The sequence below is a fragment of the Silene latifolia genome, chromosome Y (genome assembly GCF_048544455.1).
Source record: "Silene latifolia isolate original U9 population chromosome Y, ASM4854445v1, whole genome shotgun sequence".
NCBI classification, from domain to species: domain Eukaryota; kingdom Viridiplantae; phylum Streptophyta; class Magnoliopsida; order Caryophyllales; family Caryophyllaceae; genus Silene; species Silene latifolia.
Genome location: NC_133538.1, coordinates 117,074,987 through 117,094,617, shown reverse-complemented (window position 1 = coordinate 117,094,617; position 19,631 = coordinate 117,074,987). Strand labels below are relative to the sequence as shown.

The 19,631-nt window shown below is 39.4% G+C and overlaps 1 protein-coding gene and 1 non-coding gene across 2 annotated transcripts; both read left to right on the top strand.

The window, feature by feature from the left end:
• Nucleotides 1-9,782: 9,782 nt before the first annotated feature.
• Nucleotides 9,783-10,615, top strand: LOC141628782 (uncharacterized). Its single transcript, XM_074441877.1, has 2 exons — nucleotides 9,783-10,198; nucleotides 10,291-10,615. The coding sequence occupies exons 1-2, from the start codon at nucleotides 9,783-9,785 to the stop codon at nucleotides 10,613-10,615; spliced, it is 741 nt and encodes a 246-aa protein (XP_074297978.1).
• A 4,384-nt stretch (nucleotides 10,616-14,999) lies between these two features.
• On the top strand, nucleotides 15,000-15,106 carry LOC141635379 (small nucleolar RNA R71). The gene has a single exon (XR_012540072.1). It is a non-coding gene; the product is annotated as a small nucleolar RNA R71 (small nucleolar RNA).
• Nucleotides 15,107-19,631: the final 4,525 nt, after the last annotated feature.

Genomic DNA, 19,631 nt, shown 5'->3' with positions numbered 1-19,631 from the left:
GAGGCCTGAAAGATAATTTTATGAAGAATTAGATGCGAACTACCAGCTACAGTGGTCGATCGACTGACCTCCATAGTCAATCGACCAGAGCACGACTTACAGAAGCCATTGTTCAGTGCAGACCAGTCGATCGAATGCCTTGCATGGTCGATCGACCATCACACGAGCTGATGCGCAAATTAAAGAAATAGAACGAGAATTTCAAAGCCCATTGTAAATTAGGTTTAGGAATAAGTGTTACGTGATATTTCTATATAACGTAACCTGCTCATTCAGATACAGGGATTCATTTTTTAGATTATCATCAGTAATTAGGGTTCTCAAGATTATTGTTCTTTCATTAATAAAGTTTCTATTTGCATTCGGTTTTGATCTTTCCTTTACAACTCCTTTATACGGTATTCTTCTGTTCTAATATTCAGTTTTATTGCTTTCGTTCGTAGTATAGAATTGCTAGGTGAGATCTCCAGAAGCCAAATTATCGTTTTATGCTAGTCTTTTGTTCAGTTAATTTAAGCATGAATTCGAATGTTTTAATTGTTAAGTTTATTGTTGTTATTTTTTCCAGTATGAGTAGCTAAACCCCTTGTACTAGGATTTAGGGAATCTGTAGTATATGCGGCATTAGAATAGAAGACCTAGAACGCACCATGGTCGATCGACTGGGTTCCCTGGTCGATCGACTGGCCACGTGAGATATGCTTCATTTTAATTAATTTAATTTCCATATTTGACGAATCGAGTGCATGCGACTAGTTGAATGTTTAGGAATTGACCGACCCAATAAAGATCGAAAGATAGGGAAGGGAGATAGCCTACCTAATTAAGACGACTACATTATTGAGATCGAAAGATGAGTTAATTTAGCCTTTTAAATCACTTTTCAGGACGAAAGTTAGCATTAGTGATATTAGGGACCTGTAGCGAGATCGAAAGATGCTACCTGTTGAGAATGGACCGAGAGGACTTCTTATTTTCCCGTCTCACGTGTTTGTTTTAGACCTACCTAGGATGCTGCCGCCGAAACTATAGTGAACCGACCATCTTAGCACTCTTTTTATATTTGATTTCATCTACTAGCTTAGTTTACTTTTCATTTCATTGCCATTAGTATAAACCAACTCAAATCAAATCCCCCTCACATTTGTTACCTTAGACTTAAATAAAACAACTATTAATTGCATCGCCTCCCTGTGGTTCGACCCTGACTGCCACTAGCTATAGTAGTAGTTTGGACTATAAATATTATTTTTGGTGCATACAACGACAGGCATCAAATTTTGGCGCCGTTGCCGGGGAGGCAATTGTTTAAAATTTTTAGTTGTTTCTAATTTTAGTCTTTCTCTTAGTTTAAGGGACATATGTTCCTTAAACTATTCTCATATTCTACTTGTAGTTTCTTCTTATACGTAGGTCACAGGGTGGTGAATTACTACCGTTCAATCCTGAAATTTTTAGTTGTTTCTTATACGGGTTCTGAAAATAAATCCTATTTTGTGCTTCCTGATATGCCTGTCTCTATGCCTGTTTCTGCTATAACACCTCCGCCCCAGATTGGGAGCAAATTGGAGGAAGATTCTTCTGTTTTGGATGTTGCAGGAGCTGGTTTGGGGAAGGAAGAGCCGCATGTTGCTCCAGCTGTGAAGAAGCCAATCATTCAAAGAGGCGGCCTAGGATGTCTTAGCTATGGCACAGATGAGGAGCCTGATGAGGAGCCAGTCAAAGTGAGGGTGTCCGACTTGGATTTTGATGAGCCAGAAGAGGTCATTGCTTGGGAAGATGTTGAGGCTATTGATCCATTGAGTTCTGCGGATGTTGGAGTTGAGAAGAGTGCAGCTGAAGAGATGAGCACTGTAGAGGCTACTTCTTGTAGCCAGAAGCCGAGCAAGTGGGTCATTCCGTGGCCGTTCTTGATTAATTATTAGTTGATTAAGACTTTACAAACACTTTATTGCTTTCATTAAACTTTTTATTTATTGCTTTTGTGTGCGCGAGACTTCGCATTTTAATAAGTTTGCTTAGGATTTTTAATACTTTAGACTGTTACTTTGGGTTTTGCGCAATTTTGGGCGCGTTATTATGTGTATTTGCAGGTTTATAGACCATGTTGACTCGATTTATTGAGCCAATTCGAAGAAAATCGGAACTTACAGCAGGTTTTCCGGTCGATCGACTGTCTTCTATGGTCGATCGACTGAGTTGCGACTTCCAGGAGCTTCTGTCCCTGTTCACTCTGGTCGATCGACTGGGTGATGTGGTCGATCGACCATGTTCACTGTTGTACCTGTTTTCGATCATTCCCCTGCTGTGTTTGGTCGATTTGCGGAGTTCAGGGAGTCTCTTCTCCACTTTATTCTCCGACTCATTTCTGTTTTCTTCCGTTTCTTTATTTTACATATAATGTTGCGTTTAATAAATTGTTTTCTCGGATTTACGCGTGGTACTTTTGCTTCTTTTCAGGTACTTTATGGTAGCACTGCTGGCTACTAAAACCTCCTAGCTCACGCTGGTTTGGGGAGGTGTCCCTTTGATGCGCTTAAAGTCTTGTGAGTTCTCAAGTCACCTTCATGTCTTGTTTAGTTAATTTAGCGCAAATAACCGTTTTCCTTTTATTTCATTACATAATTTTGCACAATGGGGACATTGTGTGATTTGGTTTGGGGAAGGGTGTTGAGTTGCATTTCATTTGCTTGCACTCACGTTTACATTTTTGTCTTGCATTGTTATTTATTTTCTCATATATATACAGAAAATTCAAAAAAAAAATTGAAAAATTTCAAAAACTTCAAAAAAATTGCACGTTTATTTTAGCATGTAGGTCGAGTCGGAACGGTAGTATTTCAATGATGACATTGCATTTTCAGCTGTTTTAGGCCTAAGCCTTGCTAATTGACATGTTATTAGTAGAATCATATGCATAATCTACGAGTTTTCGTTAATTATTTGCTGAACTTGAAACTTGACTTAGATTTTTGGCAAACTACATCATTTTCTGAGATTTAGAGCCTATAACTGGTGTCATTCATGACCAGTTTATCTAGGATTGTGAGTAGTTACTCCTTATGAGACATGTTACATCAATTTGCATAAATATGAACTTAATCTGCTTAATACCTGTATGCATTCGGTTTATGGTTAGTTGACACATGTGGAAGAGGTCACCCCTTTATTCATTTTGCCCATAAGCTTCACACTGCCAAAAATAGCCTTTTTGTCCCGTTAACCACATCCTACATATAGCCTGCCCTTGTCAAGCTAGTAGTTTATGTTCTTGGGATTGTTACTTCATTTTTGGTAACTAATGCTCATTTTGAGATGTTGTTGGGAAGATGAAAAAGGAAGGAAAAAAAGAAGAAAAAAATAGAATTGAAAAAAAAAAGAAAGATGATTCGAAAAAGAAAAAAAACGCATGCTATACTGTAGAGGGCGGTCGATCGACTGCCCATCTTGGTCGATCGACTGAAACCCGAGAAAAAGAGAAAAATCAAAATCACGTGGTTGGAGTTTTGATCAGTTGGTGATTTTATTCCCATGCTTTATTATCATCATTTGGGGAATTATAATTATTTCGGAGATTGTGAGTTTTGTGCTTGCTATTAGCACCGGGTTTATTGTTGAATTTTGAGCAAGAAGTTGGATGTTGTTATAATTTGGTACCCTTAGTTACTAGCTTGGCTTTTAACTCTGTTTTTATCCAAATTTATTTTATCCTCTTCTTACCCATACCTCACATATCCATTTTTACCTCGGCATGTGTCATGGTCATCTGTTTGGTTGGAATGCATATGTACGGTTGTAGAGATTATTTTCATATTAGATTGCAGACATGTTCTTATAGGTTGTAGTTAGGTGAGTGTCACTACAAAATGAATTCTTTCTATCTTATACATTATTCACTTGTGCTTATGAGTGATTTGAGCGACCCGCGAGAGTCCAATTTTAAAAGTCTTGCAAGGTTGACGGTTCAGCAGTTTTTAATGACTACATAACTCGTTTGCATGATTCATATTGCTAATTGATTGCTAGTTGTTGTATTAAATTGGTTTAGGCTATTCAATTTGCATTTCGCTCTGAGATTGAACTCGTTCCATTAGGTTTTAGGATCGAGTCTAGTTCTTGCTCGGGGACAAGCAAGGGTTTGGTTTGCGGAAGTTTGATGCGTGTCTTTTATATGATGTTTTACACCCTATTTTACACGCATTTCAGAGCTCATTTATGTAGTTTATGCTACTATTCTCCCTATTTTCATCTACTTTCGTGTTTTTGTACACTATTGCAGAAATGTGAAGAATCCAGCGGAAATCAAGCTAAATCCGTCCGCCGAGTACCTTGCATTGCATTTGACATGAAGTATTTACACAAGAAATGAAGTTGGTGCGCATTTCGAGGCCTGAAAGATAATTTTATGAAGAATTAGAAGCGAACTACCAGCTACAGTGGTCGATCGACTGACCTCCATAGTCGATCGACCAGAGCACGACTTACAGAAGCTACTGTTCAGTGCAGACCAGTCGATCGACTGCCTTGCATGGTCGATCGACCATCACACGACCTGATGCGCAAATTAAAGAAATAGAACGAGAATTTCAAAGCCCATTGTAAATTAGGTTCAGGAATAAGTGTTACGTGATATTTCTATATAACGTAACCTGCTCATTCAGATACAGGGATTCAGTTTTTAGATTATCATCAGTAATTAGGGTTCTCAAGATTATTGTTCTTTCATTAATAAAGTTTCTATTTGCATTCGATTTTGATCTTTCCTTTACAATTCCTTTATATGGTATTCTTCTGTTCTAATATTCAGTTTTATTGCTTTCGTTCGTAGTATAGAGTTGCTAGGTTAGATCTCCCGAAGCCAAATTATCGTTTTATGCTAGTCTTTTGTTCAGTTAATTTAAGCATGAATTCGAATGTTTTAATTGTTAAGTTTATTGTTGTTATTTTTTCTAGTATGAGTAGCTAAACCCCTTGTGCTAGGATGTAGGGAATCTGTAGTATAGGCGGCATTAGAATAGAAGACCTTAATGCGCCATGGTCGATCGACTGGGTTCCCTAGTCGATCGACTGGCCACGTGAGATATGCTTCGTTTTAATTAATTTAATTTCCATATTTGACGAATCGAGTGCACGCGACTAATTGAATGTTTAGGAATTGACCGACCCAATAAAGATCGAAAGATGAGTTAATTTAGCCTTTTAAATCACTTTTCAGAACGAAAGTTAGCATTAGTGATATTAGGGACCTGTAGCGAGATTGAAAGATGCTACCTGTTGAGAATGGACCGAGAGGACTTCTTATTTTCCCATTTCACGTGTTTGTTTTAGACCTACCTAGGATGTTGGCGCCGAAACTATAGTGAACCGACCATCTTAGCACCCTTTTTATATTTGATTTCATCTACTAGCTTTGTTTGCTTTTCATTTCATTGCCATTAGTATAAACCAACTCAAATCAAATCCCCCTCACATTTGTTACCTTAGACATAAATAAAACAACTAATAATTGCATCGCCTCCCTGTGGTTCGACCCTGACTGCCACTAGCTATAGTAGTAGTTTGGACTATAAATATTATTTTTGGTGCATACAACGACAAGCATCAGTAGGGGCAGCTATTGCTTCGATCCACTTGGACACATAGTCCACCGCAACTAATATATATTGGTTGCCAAATGAAGATAGGAATGGTCCCATGAAATCCACCCCCCACACATCGAAAAGCTCAACTTCTAAGATGTTTATCAATGGCATCTCATCTCTCCTTCCAATGTTACCTCTTCTTTGACAAGAATCACAAGAGTGTACCATGGCATATGCATCTTTGAATAAAGAGGGCCAATAGAAGCCACAATGAAGAACCCGAGCTTGGGTCCTAGATGTGGACAAGTGCCCCCCATAAGTGGTAGAATGGCAAGCTTGGAGAATTGCACGGCCTTCTTCTTGAGAGACACATCTCCGGTAAATCCCATCATTACATCTTCTATAGAGGTAAGGGTCCTCCCAAACATATCTCTTTGATTCATATCTCAACTTATTCCTAGCTTGGTTATCGAATTATTCGGGGATAAAGCTATAACTCAAGAAATTGGCCATATCCGCATACCAAGAGGTGGAATGGGTAATAGCAAGGATAGAATCGTCGGGTAACCATTCATCAATAGGGACCCCATCGTGTTTGTCCCCTCGGGACTCTTTAGTTAACCTCGAAAGATGATCCGCCACAAGGTTTTCGGATCCCGGCTTGTCCTTAATCTCTAGATCAAATTCTTGACGGAGTAGCACCCATCTCAAAAGTCGAGGTTTAGAGTCCTTCTTCACCATCAATTGTCTTAAGACGGTGTGGTCGGAATAAACCACCACCTTAGACCCAACAAGGTATTGCCGAAACTTTTCCATGGCGTGGACAATTGCTAGCATTTCTTTCTCGGTTGTTGAATACCCGTATTGTGTTTGATCAAGGGTCTTACTTGTATAATATATCACATGGTGCTTCTTATCCACCATTTGACCAAGTACCGCACCAACCGCGAAGTCCGAAGCGTCACACATGATCTCAAAGGGAAGGTTCCAATCCGGAGCCCGGATTATTAAGGCCGTGACCAATGCTCTCTTCAACCTATGAAAAGCTTCAAGACAAGATTCATCAAACACAAAGGGGGCATCTTTGAGGAGAAATGAGGTCAATGGTTTTGCTATCTTTGAAAAATCTTTGATGAAACGCCTATAGAATCCGGCGTGGCCTAGAAAACTTGTCACTCCCTTTACATTGGAAGGAGGTGACAAGTTCTCTATAACGGCAACTTTAGCACCATCAACCTCAATACCCCTACTAGAGACAACGTGACCGAGTACAACCCCTTCCTCTACCATAAAATGGCATTTTTCCTAATTAAGGACGAGGTTGTGCTCGTCACATCTCTTCAACACACTAGTCAAGTTTTCAAGACCATGATAAAATGAGTCCCCATGGACACTAAAGTCGTCCATGAAAACTTCCATGCTTTTCTCTAAAAAGTCCGAAAAGATTGCCATCATGCACCTTTGAAAGGTGTCGGGCGCATTTCAAAGCCCGAATGGCATCCTACGATAGGCATAGACTCCTATTAGGCAAGTGAAGGTTGTCTTCTCTTGGTCATCCGGGTGGATGGGAATTTGGAAGAACCCGGAATAACCGTCTAAAAAGCAATAGTATGCATGGCCCGCGAGCCTCTCTAGCATTTGGTCTATGAAGGGAATCGGGAAATGGTCTTTAAGGGTGGCGGCATTGAGCTTCCTATAGTCAATACACATGCGCCACCCGGTCACCGATCTAGTAGGTAGGGTGGTCCCATCCTCTTGTTCAACCATTTGTACCCCCCCCCCCCCCTTTCTTTGGTATCACGTGAACCGGACTAACCCATTTGCTATCGGTTATTTGGTAGATAATCCCGGCCTCAAGTAATTTCAACACTTCATTTTTAACCACCTCGGCCATTTTAGGGTTTATCCTCCTAAGACCATCTACCTTGGGTTGACTCCCCTCTTCCAAAACAATTATATGCATGCACAAACTCAGGCTTAAGCCCTTGATGTCATCAATGCTATACCCAAGTGCCCCTCTATGAGTTTTCAAGATTTCCAAAAGCTTCTTTTCTTGGGACTCACTTAGGTTGGTATTTACGATCACCGGGTAAGCCTCCCCCTCATCAAGGAAAGCATACTTGAGTGAGAGAGGTAGGGGTTTGAGTTGTACCTTTAGAGGGAGAAAGCCCTCCACTTTCTTCAAAAGTTCCTCATCAACTTCATGATCTTCCTTCATAGCTTCATCATTCAAGGAGATTTGAAAAACCTCTTCCATCTCCGCTTCTTCACGGGCTACTTCATGTACCACCTCATCTGTCAACTCAATAGTGCTCAACCTTTCCATCTTTGGTCCTTTCATCAAATTCGGTAGGTTAAATTCGACATTGTTGCCCTCAATTTGGAAGGTTAGCCGCCCATTTTTCACATCAATGAGTACTCCTCCTGTAGCCAAGAATGGCCTACCTAGGATGATGGGAGTATGGCTATCCTCCGGAATATTAAGGACAACAAAATCGGTGGGGAAAGTTTGTCCAGAAAAATGGGGTTTTTAGAGAGAGGATGCTCCTTCTTCTTTCTAGGGTTTTGATTGCAAAATGGCAAGAAAAATCACAAAAAAATCCCAATCTAAATCTAAAAATCGATTACGTGCTAAAGTTCGTCTCTCTTTTACTAATTGTGAGGATCATAAACTTGATATGGAATCGCCAGTACCGTCTTCGTCTGAGAATGCAATTCCGCAATCGTCAGACGCGAGGAAAACTAAGTCTATGACTGAAGTGGTGGGTATCCCTGAGATTAATTTGGATGCTATTTTTTAAACTGTCGAGGAGCCTTCCTCTGAGGTTATTGAGACTGTGGTTGTATCCTCTGAGGTTGATATGGAAATTCCCTCAGAGACTGTTGTAGTTGATCCTGCTGAGGCTTCAGACACTCCTGGAACTGAGGAAGGTTGGACGGAAGTTTCAGGTAAACGTTCTTTTCCTCCTAGGGTTTCTTCGCCTGTTGCTTCATCTTCTCTCCTGCAACTTACTATTTAGGATGTTGCCCCTGAAATTCAATAATGGGACACGTCTGTGGTATGTTATGTCTTAGGTAGTAACCCCCCTCGTGAATTGATCACTGGTTTTATTGGAAAAATTTGGGGAGTTTATAAGTTTGATAAGATTTCCTTTTTGCCTAATGGTGTGTTTCTGGTAAGGTTTCCCACAAAGGAATGTCAAAGTCTTGTCCTGCAACAAGGTTTTCCTATGTATGACAACAAGCCTGTTATGGTTAAACCCTGGACTGAGTATGTGAGTCTCATAAAGGAGAGAGTTAAATCTGTTCCTATCTGGCTTCGTTTATGTGGCTTACCTCTGAAGTTTTGGGGTAAATCTAGTCTTGAGAAATTGCCTGGTTTGATTGGTAAATTTCTTAAGAGGGATGAGGCTACTGAGGATAGGACTAGGTTAGGTTATGCTAGATTCTTAGTTGAGGTTGATGTGGGTCAGGAATTCCCTGATAAGTTGTATTTCAAATATGAGAAGGGTCAAGAGGTTAGCATAGTGGTTGAGTACGAATGGAAACCAACTGTCTGTGGTGCCTGTAAACGTATTGGCCATACTATAGATATGTATAAGAAGAAGAAAATTGAAGTGCCTCCTCCTAAACCACCACAGAAAGTTTGGAGACCAAAGCCAGTAGTGACTAACAAGCAACCTGTTTCTGATACAGTGGTTAATGAGGTTCCTTTTGGAGGTCCTGTGTATCATAATTCATCTCATTTGGTACCTGTCTCTGTGCTGCAACAAGTTAGTAGACAAGAACATGTTCAACCTAATACTAGTTTATCTCCTTCAAAGTCTTATGCAGATGCTGTAGCTAGTAATTCAAAGGGGAAACAACGACTGAATGGGGGACAGGAGGATCCACCTGGTAGTAGTAATCATGGATAATATTGGAGCTTGGAATGTTAGGGGAATAAATGGGACCAATAAACAGCTAGATGTCAAAAAGTTCTTTTTTCAGAATAATATTGGTCTCTTTGGCTTGGTTGAAACCAAGATTAAATTACAAGATTTTGCTTCTGTTTTAAATAACCTTGGCTCTCATTGGCAAGGAGTTAATAATAATAGTTTTCATCATGGGGGGAGAGTTTGGTTAATTTGGAATCCTTCTGTTTTTAGTATCAATGTCCTTCATACTAATGCTTAGGCTATTACTGCTCATGTGACTGAAATGCATACTGGAGATCAGTTCATGTTGAGTGTTGTCTATGGTTTCAATGAGGATGATCAGAGGATTGATCTATGGGCCCATCTGAAAGATCTCCATGATAGGTATTCTGGTCCTTGGGGTATCTGTGGAGATTTTAAAAATGTCCTTCATTATAATGAAAGAATTGGGAGAGATGTGATTTGGAATGAAATCTATGGGTTTAGAGACTGTGTTCAGTATTGTGGTCTCACTGATATTAAGGGGCAAGTATCTTTCTTCACTTGGACCAATAAGCAAGACCCTGTTTCTAGGACTTTTTCTAGGATTGATAGATTCTTGATTAATGATGATTGGTGGACCTGTACCCTTCTGCCAATGCCCATTTTCTTCCTGAAGGGTTGTTTGATCATAACCCTTGTGTCTGTTACAGAAGACAAGTAAGGGACCACAGGAGGCCTCAATTTAAATATTACAATATGTGGAGTTTGGATGCTAGTTTTAAAGATGTTGTGACTTCTGAATGGAATAGGGCTGTGCAGGGTACCCTCATGTTTCAGCTCTTTACCAAACTTAAAAACCTTAAAAAGTATTTAAAGGAGTTGAACAGGAACAGATTCTCTGATATAGAAAAGTCTGTTGGTGTTGCTAAAGCTATCCTGGATGATTTGCAGCTGCAAATGCATCAAAATCCTCAAGATCATCACATCTTAGCTGCTGAGAGTGAGGCTGCTAAGAATTATAAACATCTTTCCCAGTTTCAACATAATTTCCTTTGTCAAAAAGCTAAACTTGAGTGGAGTAAATTTGGGGATGAAAATTCCAGATTTTTCCATAGCCATATCAGGACTAGATAGATTCAGAATAGGGTGATGTGCATTAGAGGTGTTGATGGTATTCTGTGCAGCAATCCTCCTGATATTGAAGCTGCCTTTCTGAGTTACTATAAGGAGTTATTGGGTACTCATCATGCCACTTCTCCTATACACTTTCCTACTGTAAGAACTGGCAACCTAATTACTAAGGATCATGAGCATATTCTTCTATCCTTTGTGACTGCTGCTGAAATCAAAGGTCATTTTTTCTCTATACCTGGTATGAAGTCTCCTGGACCAGATGGTTATTCCAGTCAGTTCTATAAGAACTCATGGGATATTGTTGGAGATAAGACAGTTGCTGCTATTTAGGACTTATTTAGGACTGGTAAGCTGCTTAAGCAAATTAACACTACCACACTTACTCTCATACCTAAGGTTGATAACCCTGTCAGTGTCCTTGAGTTTCGTCCAATAGCTTGTTGCAATGTTGTGTACAAAGTTATTGCTAAAGTGCTTTGTAGTAGGCTTAATGAAATTTTGCCTGATATTATTAATGAAAGTCAAGGGGGATTTGTGAAGGGAAGGAATATTGTGGAGAATGTCCTTATTTGTCAGGACTTGGTAAGATTGTATAACAGGAAGTCTGCCTCTCCTAGGTGCTTGATCAAAATAGACCTGAGGAAGGCATATGATTATGTTGAATGGTCCTTCTTAGAGCAAATGCTTTATGCCTTAAAATTTCCACAGAAGTTCATTGAGTTGGTTATGACCTGTGTTACCTCTCCTACTTACTCACTGGCTGTTAATGGTAGTCACTTTGGTTTCTTCCCTGGCAAGAGAGGTTTTAGGGAAGGGGATCCTTTATCTCCCCACCTTTTTACCCTTTGCATGGAGTACTTGTCTAGGATTTTGGGAGTGGTATATCATCAAGATGGATTCAGATTCCATCCTCTTTGTGGCCACACTAGGTTGAATCATCTGCTCTTTGCTGATGACCTCCTCATGTTTTGCAAAGGGACTGAAACATCTATTATGTGGATTTTAAGGAGTTTCTCTACTTTTTCTCATGCTTCTGGTTTGACCATGAACAAGGATAAGACAAAGATTTACTTCAATAGGGTTGTTACTACTGCTATTGATAACATTCTACATGTCTCTGGTTTTCATCAAGGTAGGCTACCCTTCAAGTATTTTGGGGTGCCAATCAGTGCTAAAAAATTGACCAAAACTGATGGCATGAAACTGACTGATAGAATTATTGCCAGGATTAGAAGCTTGGGTAATAGGCATCTTTCTTATGCTGGGAGATTGATTATGGTCCAGTCCGTCTACTCTTCTCTCCATACGTACTGGGCTACTATTTTCTTAATTCCCAATGGGATTATCAAGAAAATTAATGCTATTTGCAGGAACTTCCTTTGGGGGGGAGGAGCTGGTTATAAGAGAGCCCCAAATGTGAACTAGAATATTTGTTGTTTTTCTAAAGAGGAGGTTGGATTAGGCATTAAGGACTCTAAAACCTGGAATATTGCTCTCCTTGGTAAGTATGTGTGGTGGCTTGCTCAGAAAAAAGAACACCTTTGGGTTAGATGGGTCAATCATGTCTATATGAAACATCTTAATTGGTCTGATTACAATGCTCCTACTAATTGTAATTGGACTTGGAAGAAGATTGTTTCTACTTTTACCAAATTCAAGCAAGCCTACACACATAATAAGTGGTTGAATGGGAGCTCTGATTACACTGTTAGAAGTGGGTATGAATGGTTGAGGGTACTCATTCTAAAGTGGATTGGAGATATATCTGTTGGAATACTTTGAATGTCCCAAAAACATCGTTTATTTTTTGGGCAATTATGCACAAAAGACTCCTTACAAAAGATAGGATGGCTAGGATGGGCATCAGTGTGGTGAATTTGTGTGACATCTGTGGTGAGGATCCTGAAGATCATACCCATTTGTTCTCCAACTTCAGGTATACCAAGCTGTGTGTGTGTATCCTACAGAGGAGGCTTCATGTCCAGTTCAGGTTAGCTGATTTGATAGAGTGGTTTTCCAAGGGTAGAGGTGTAACCAGAATGTAAAAGAGGTTTGTGGGGGCTTGTCATGTGGCTCTTTTCTATAAACTCTGGATGGTTAGAAATGCAGCTCGTATTAATGGGTATGTGCAGAGACCAGAAACTTTGATTCAGCTGGTTCTTGCAGAGATAATGAATAGATTTCAGAAGCTCAATGATAGTATTTTGCATCAGTCTGATCGTGCTTGGATCCAGACCTTTTTGTATTTTTTCATTGTTTGGATATATAAAGCATATATGAGGCATTGTAACACTTGAACTCTTGGTTTTTCTAATATACTTAACTTTCTCCAAAAAAAAAAAAAAAACAAAATCGGTGGGAATTAAAAGCTTTCCAACCTTAACGGGTACGTCTTCAAGCACCCCTATAGGGTGCTTGACGGACCTATCCGCCAATTGGAGAGTCATTGATGTGGGAGCAAGGTTTTGAATGCCGATTTTCTTTGCAACCTTTAAAGGATAACACTCACGCTTGCTCCCAAATCACAAAGAGCTCTAGATATGGGAACACCACCAACTACACACGGGATTGAAAAGCATCCCGGGTCACCAAGCTTGGTGGGCATTTTATTAAGGATATGAACACTACCTGCCTCTTCCATAGCCACTATTTCTTGATCATCCAAGACTCTTTTCTTTGTCAAAATATCTTTTAAAAATTTTGAGTAGGTTGGCATGTTCATAATCACCTCCGTAAAGGGTAGGGTAACCTCAAGTTTCTCAAGCATATCACAAAACTTGGCATACTTAAGGTTTTCCCTACTCTTTATGGCTCTTGAAGGGTAAGGAATTTTTGGAACAAGTTGAGAATTGGAAGGTACCTATGGAGGAGCCGAATTCTTTGTTACCTTTTTAGAGTGTTGCAAAGGTACTTATTCAATAGCTTCTACCTCAAAAGGGAGGTCTTCCATAGATCCATCAACATCCTTGTCCTCTTGAATTACCCTTCTAGACAAATCTTCACAAGCTTTCTTCCCTTTCTTGTCTTCACTAGCTTTACCCAACGGTTTAATGGGTGAGCTTTCCTCTTCACCGTTCATTTCCAACTCATTTCCCTTGGGATCTTCATCAACTTCCACCACAAGGTCCTTATAGGGGTCCTCATGCTCTACACCGCTCCTTAGCACTACCGCATGAGCATGGTGGCTATTTGAGGCATCCTTGGAGCTTTGTCCTTTGGCCAATAGACCACCGGGCGGTCGTTGAGGGTTAGCCATAGCATGAGAAGCCATCCTTGATTCCATTTCTCTCATGTCCTTAAGGAAGGTAGCCCTCAAGTTTGCTTGTTCTTGTTGGGTTGCCTTAGCAAAATTTGTCATCTCTTGACTATGTTGAAGTTGCATGTTCTTTATCATCTTCAAAAGCTCAACTTCAGAGAGCTCACCTTAGGGTTCTTGATAAGGTTGGTTGGCTATGGGTAGAGGGAACCCATAGTCATACTGAGCATTTGAACCTTGGTTGTTGGTTTGTCCCCCTTGGAGGTTAGATCTAGGACCATTGTTGTTGAAGTTTGATCCTTGACCTTGTTCTTGAAACCCTTGAACATACCCTTGCCCAAATCCTTGTTTTGCTTGGTTCACTTGGTAAACCCTTGGTTGCTTTGATTTCCACCAAAATCTTGGTATCCTTGTGGTTGATTCCCATAATTTTAGTTTTGATTGTTGTTTGGCCATTGGTTTTGATTCCCGGGATTAGTTCTTGGGTTGGGGAATATTCCTATTGGTTGAGCAAAACCGGGTGGATTGTTTGGGGCTTGTGGTTGAAGGTGTTGTGGGTTTTTAACATTGGTACTTTTGTAGCTAAAATTGGGGTGGTTCCTTAAACCAGGGTAGTAGAAATTGGTATTTGGATTATACACGTTTGGGTTATTGAAAGGTGGTCTTGTGGGTCTGGAATTGTTGTTAAAGCTTTGAAAAGCGTTAACCTCTTGAACATTCTCTTCGTAGACACCATTGTAATTGTTGGCACACAAGTCATATGTATGACCACTCCCTCCACAAAGCTCACAACTTGAAACTTGAACCACTTCCTCCATGGGTGGCCCATGTGAGGTCGCGGCTTGGTGCACTTGATTTCTTTGAAACTTCTCAAATTCTTTTGTGAGTAAGTCGAGCTTGGCATTTGTCTCGGAGTTGGAGGAGTTTTCCTTGGGAAACTTCCCATTCCTTCTTAGCATGTTTCCTCTAGAACCATAGTTTGCTTCCGAATCTACCATTTTCTTGATCAATGTTGTGCCCTCTTCATCATTCAAGTGATCAAATCCTCCCCTCGCGGAGGCATTTACCATCTCCTTAGTCCTCGGTAGCAAAGTTTGAAAGAATGTTTGAGTGATGTACCATTCCGGTATTCCATGGTGGGGGCAACTTGATATCAAGTCTTGATAACGGTCCCAAGCTTCACCCAAAGACTCCCCGGCCTCTTGTTGAAATGTATGAATCTCATTACGGAGCATCGCGGTCTTTGATGAAGGGTAATATTTGGCCATGAATGATTTAGCGAAGGCATCCCATGTAGTGAAGGTATCCGGTGGGTGAATGTTCAACCATCGGTCTGCCTTGCCCGTCAATGAAAACGGAAACAACATCATTCTCAAGGTGTCCTTGGACACCCCATTCTTTTTCATCATTGAAACCTTCCTTTTAAACTTCCGGAGGTGAACATGGGCATCCTCTTCAATATGTCCCCCGAACAAATCTTTCTCAATCAACCCGACTTGAGCGGGATGCATTTCAAAGTTGTTTGGGGCCAAGGTGCCAAAATTGATAGGGTTACATGAATCATTATGGTTAGGCCGGTTATGATCTCTAAGAGCCATTTGTGGTGGTGGATTTTGCATATGAGGGGGTGGTGATTGGGGTGGGTTATTTGGAATAGGGAAGTTATGAAAGGGGTTTTCTAGTTGAGTCTCAATTGTGAGGTTTGGTTGAAGTGTGGTTGTGGTATCAATATTTTGTGGGATGTGTGAATTTGGTTGGTCAAAGTTTGCTTGAGTGGAATTATTCCTAACTCTCTCAAGGGTCCTTGTCCTCAAGGTTCTAAAAAGCCTTTCGGGGTCGGAGTTGAAGAGAAGAGCTTGGTGGTTCCTTCTAGGCATGCACTCAACAAACCGTTAGTCTCCTAGTGTTTTTACACACTAGGGGAAGGCAAGAAATCACAAACTCTACAAAGAACACACAACTACTAAAACAAACTAACAGTTGAGATAAGACTCAAGCAAAGACTCTAAGCAAAACTAAGTATAACCTAACGCCATCCCCGGCAACGGCGCTAATTGATGTGTAAGGTTTTGACGATAGGGTCAAGTCGCTTACCACCAACAAAATTAACCCAATTTAAGCTTAAATCGGGGTCGAACCACAAGGATGGAGGGGATTTATACTTAGTCTAAGTAAGAGTCTAGTCTAGTCAAAAATGAAGGAAAAGGGTTTGATTTAAACTACTTGATGCAACTAAACGAATTATTATAGAAATATGTGTTCAATTGATTAAAGGCTAGGGCTTTCGGGGTTATCAAAATGATCTATGGGCAAACAAGGTCGATTTAAAGAGTCTATGATGAAGGTTTGTCCTAGGACGGGATTCAATCTCTTGATTATCCTATAGGTGATTACCAACTCTCATTGAGCAACAACCCATTCTAAAGCATACAACAAGACCACCACAAACTCTCATTTAATGGAGGAATTAAGAAACTAAGACAAAAAGTACAAGTTCTCACTCACACAATTCATCAAACACCTTGAATGCAATGCTAAGAAAGACAAATATTTTATCAAAGACTCAAAATAATCAAACTATCATGCCCAATAATCTCATTTAGACTCCCCCTAAACCCTAGAAGGGTAACTACTCACTCATGTTTAAATTGTTCAAGCAAATAAATGGAGAAGAACAAACAACAAAAGGGGGTGACATAGTAATAATTCTAACAATTATAAAAGGCATGTCAAAATGTAAACAATTGACTAACAAAGTAAATAAGGGAAGAGATGTACCAACAAAAGTAAAGATAATTGCTTTGATTGAATAAATGAAGGAAATCCTCCAAAATCGCCCAATACAATCCTCAAAAACCAAGTGTAAACAATTGATTCTCACTAATACTAACTAATTTCACTAAGTAATTAATAATTATTATGGAAAGATTAAAGCTTCATTAAGGAAAGATTACAATAATTAGGGAAAGATTCCAGATCTAGCGTTGTGTGTACAAATGGTTAAGGGAGGGGGTATTTATAGTCTTTCATAAGATTAAGAAGAAAAGAGGAGAAAAGAGGAGAAAAGCCCAAAATCCGTCAGCTGCTGCGTTCTGCCGGTTCGCCTACTGGCAGCAACGTCAAATGAACTTCAAGTTTGGAAATTAGCTGGCAAGTGTGTTCTTCCGGTGGACCGGCTGCCGGGCTGCCGGCAGAACACTGTCTTCAATGTCTTCAAATCCTTTATAATGTCGTGTTCTTCCGGTGGACCGGCTACCGATGCTCCTACCGGTAGCGAGACCAAACTTCTTTTTCTCCTCTAATTCCAATTCAATCTAGCTGCTGTGTTCTACCGGTGGGCCGGCTGCCGGTGGGCCGGCTGCCGGCGTGCCGGCAGAACACACCCTTCAGCACCCTTCTTCCTTTTACTTGGTAAAGTGGGGGAGATGTTCTGCCGGTGGCCAGACCGGCTGCCGGTCTGCCGGCAGAACACAACATTCAGCAATTTTCACCTCTTCTTCATGTAAAGGCACTGGAATGCCTTCCTTGCCCAAATTCCTCCATACTCGACTCGATTCCTGCAAGAGGATACACCAAATCACAGGTATGGGGATTGGGCACAAAATACATGGAAAGGCATATAAAACCGACTCGATATGAGTCGGAATGCGTAAAAGAAAAAGGGAAATTTAGTGCAAATAAATCATATATCAGTTACGTCCTCGTAACCTCGAATACTAATTTAAATATCAGTAACTATATTGCGACAATAATACACTGCACTAAAACTACTAATTAAGCTAACTAATCGGAATAGTATATTTTACAACTCAATTAATCCATTAATAATTAAGTTGCCCGGCTAAGTGCGATTTACCCGTGTCATGAGGCGTTATAATAAAACTCATTACTATAAAAAAAAGGATGGCGATAGGGCGCCATCCGGTGGCACCAAATTTCGGCACCACCATAATTAAAGAAAAATAAATATAAAAAATAATATGTAAATTTTTGTTTTTTCGCCAAAATTTGAAGGGCAGGTATGTAATTTTAATCTATTTAATATTTATTCAATTAAAATAAAATTCTTACTAAATTAAATGTTATCTATATTATTCATCAATAATTTATTTCTTCCATCATTTATTGTGTTCTTCATCTATTTATTTTTATCGATAGGGTTCGTTCTTCACCGAGAAGCCAACAAAGAGAAAATACAATATGATAGATCGGTATAAGTTCTTAAATTATGATATACTCGTATAACAAATGATTTCTTAGTTTAATTTGCCTTACCCATGAATCAAATACGTACTCTAATATCTGAAGTGGCCATGAATCCATGATGTTCTTACTCGACGAAGATGACACGTTATTCGAGGAGTAACAAACTCTCAAAATTTCATGTCTAATTTGCCTTACCCATAGAAGAACATCAGTAACTATCTAATTTTCAATTTAAAAAGTTTGAAGAACGGTGAAACACTACCGAGCATATCATTATCCACCGCTTTAACCATGAATCAAGTACATATCTGCAGCATTTATATTTGTCAAGTTCATGCTTGAACACACTTGTTTGTTGTAACATTCCTACAAAAGTTGCACAACTTAAAGAAAATTCTACTCGTTTTTTCATTTATTCACTATAATTAGTTATGCAATTTTAAGTTCCCAAACTACCCTTTTTTACTAATTTGGTTGAAATTCAAATTTTAGGGGAGGAAAATTAATATAGCTACATAATTTACTATAATAACCCCGGTGGTGCCCAATTTAAGTACCACCAGGTATCGCCATCTCATTTTCCTAAAAAAAAAAAAAAAGGGTTTGCGTTATATATAGAGTAAATTATCAATTACACCCACGCTTAATCCACTTTTTTACATTTACTCTCACGTCAAATTTTTTTAATAAATTACACCCAAGTTAATAGCTCAGTTTATAAGTTGCACAATCTCGGATTCCGACCATATTTCCGTCAAATTTCAAATTTTTTGGGTTAAAACATTTTTTTAGGATGATTTTGCCCTTCTGCCTTTATTAAGCTTGTGTTTGTTTGATGTTTAACATCTCATTCATTCCCTTCCCTTCTTCATCCTTCTCTCTCATATTTTCCCTAATTTGATTTCCTTCATTGTGTTCCTCATCCTCAAAGTAATTCATTCCCTATTGTTTTGTTTTCCTTCCTGTTTTACAGCAGACGTAATGTATCATTGTTGTTTGGTGCTTGTGAGTTGTGCTTACATTGATGATGTTGGGGCATAACTCTTGTTGTCTTAGCATTACGACTCCTACATTAATTATGTTTACATATTCGTTTTTATGAACAAATTGTATCGTGAGATCACCTCTCTTTCTGAAAATAATTGACTAGAGTTCCAACTTGATGGCCTCCATATACGATGATTAATTCAACTCATGACGAAAATTTCAGAGCAATGATTGAAGGACAAAGAAAAATTTCAGAGTAATGATTAATCATGAATTTAACGACATAAATCAAAATAACAGAAATCAAACAATAGCCTACAAACAAATTAGAAAAAAGAGATTGAAGGACAACTTACATAAATTACAACAATGATAGATGGTGATGGATGAACAATCTCTCAATAATTAGGGTTTGATTTGGATTATTGCTGAAATTTGGGGGAATTTTTAAGGACAATATTTGGGGGAAATTTTTCATTAAATTAGGTTAAGAATAACAGATGAAATGGGGAAAGTAAATGAAGAGGCATAGCAAAACTGCTAGTTATAAACGCGGGGGCATTTTCG

Coding starts and splice junctions, on each gene's coding strand:
- LOC141628782 (XM_074441877.1), top strand. CDS start 9,783: ATGCATACTGGAGATCAGTTCATGTTGAGTGTTGTCTATGGTTTCAAT. Junction 10,199..10,290: donor GTGTCTGTTACAGAAGACAA/GTAAGGGACCAC, acceptor TGAATGGAATAG/GGCTGTGCAGGGTACCCTCA.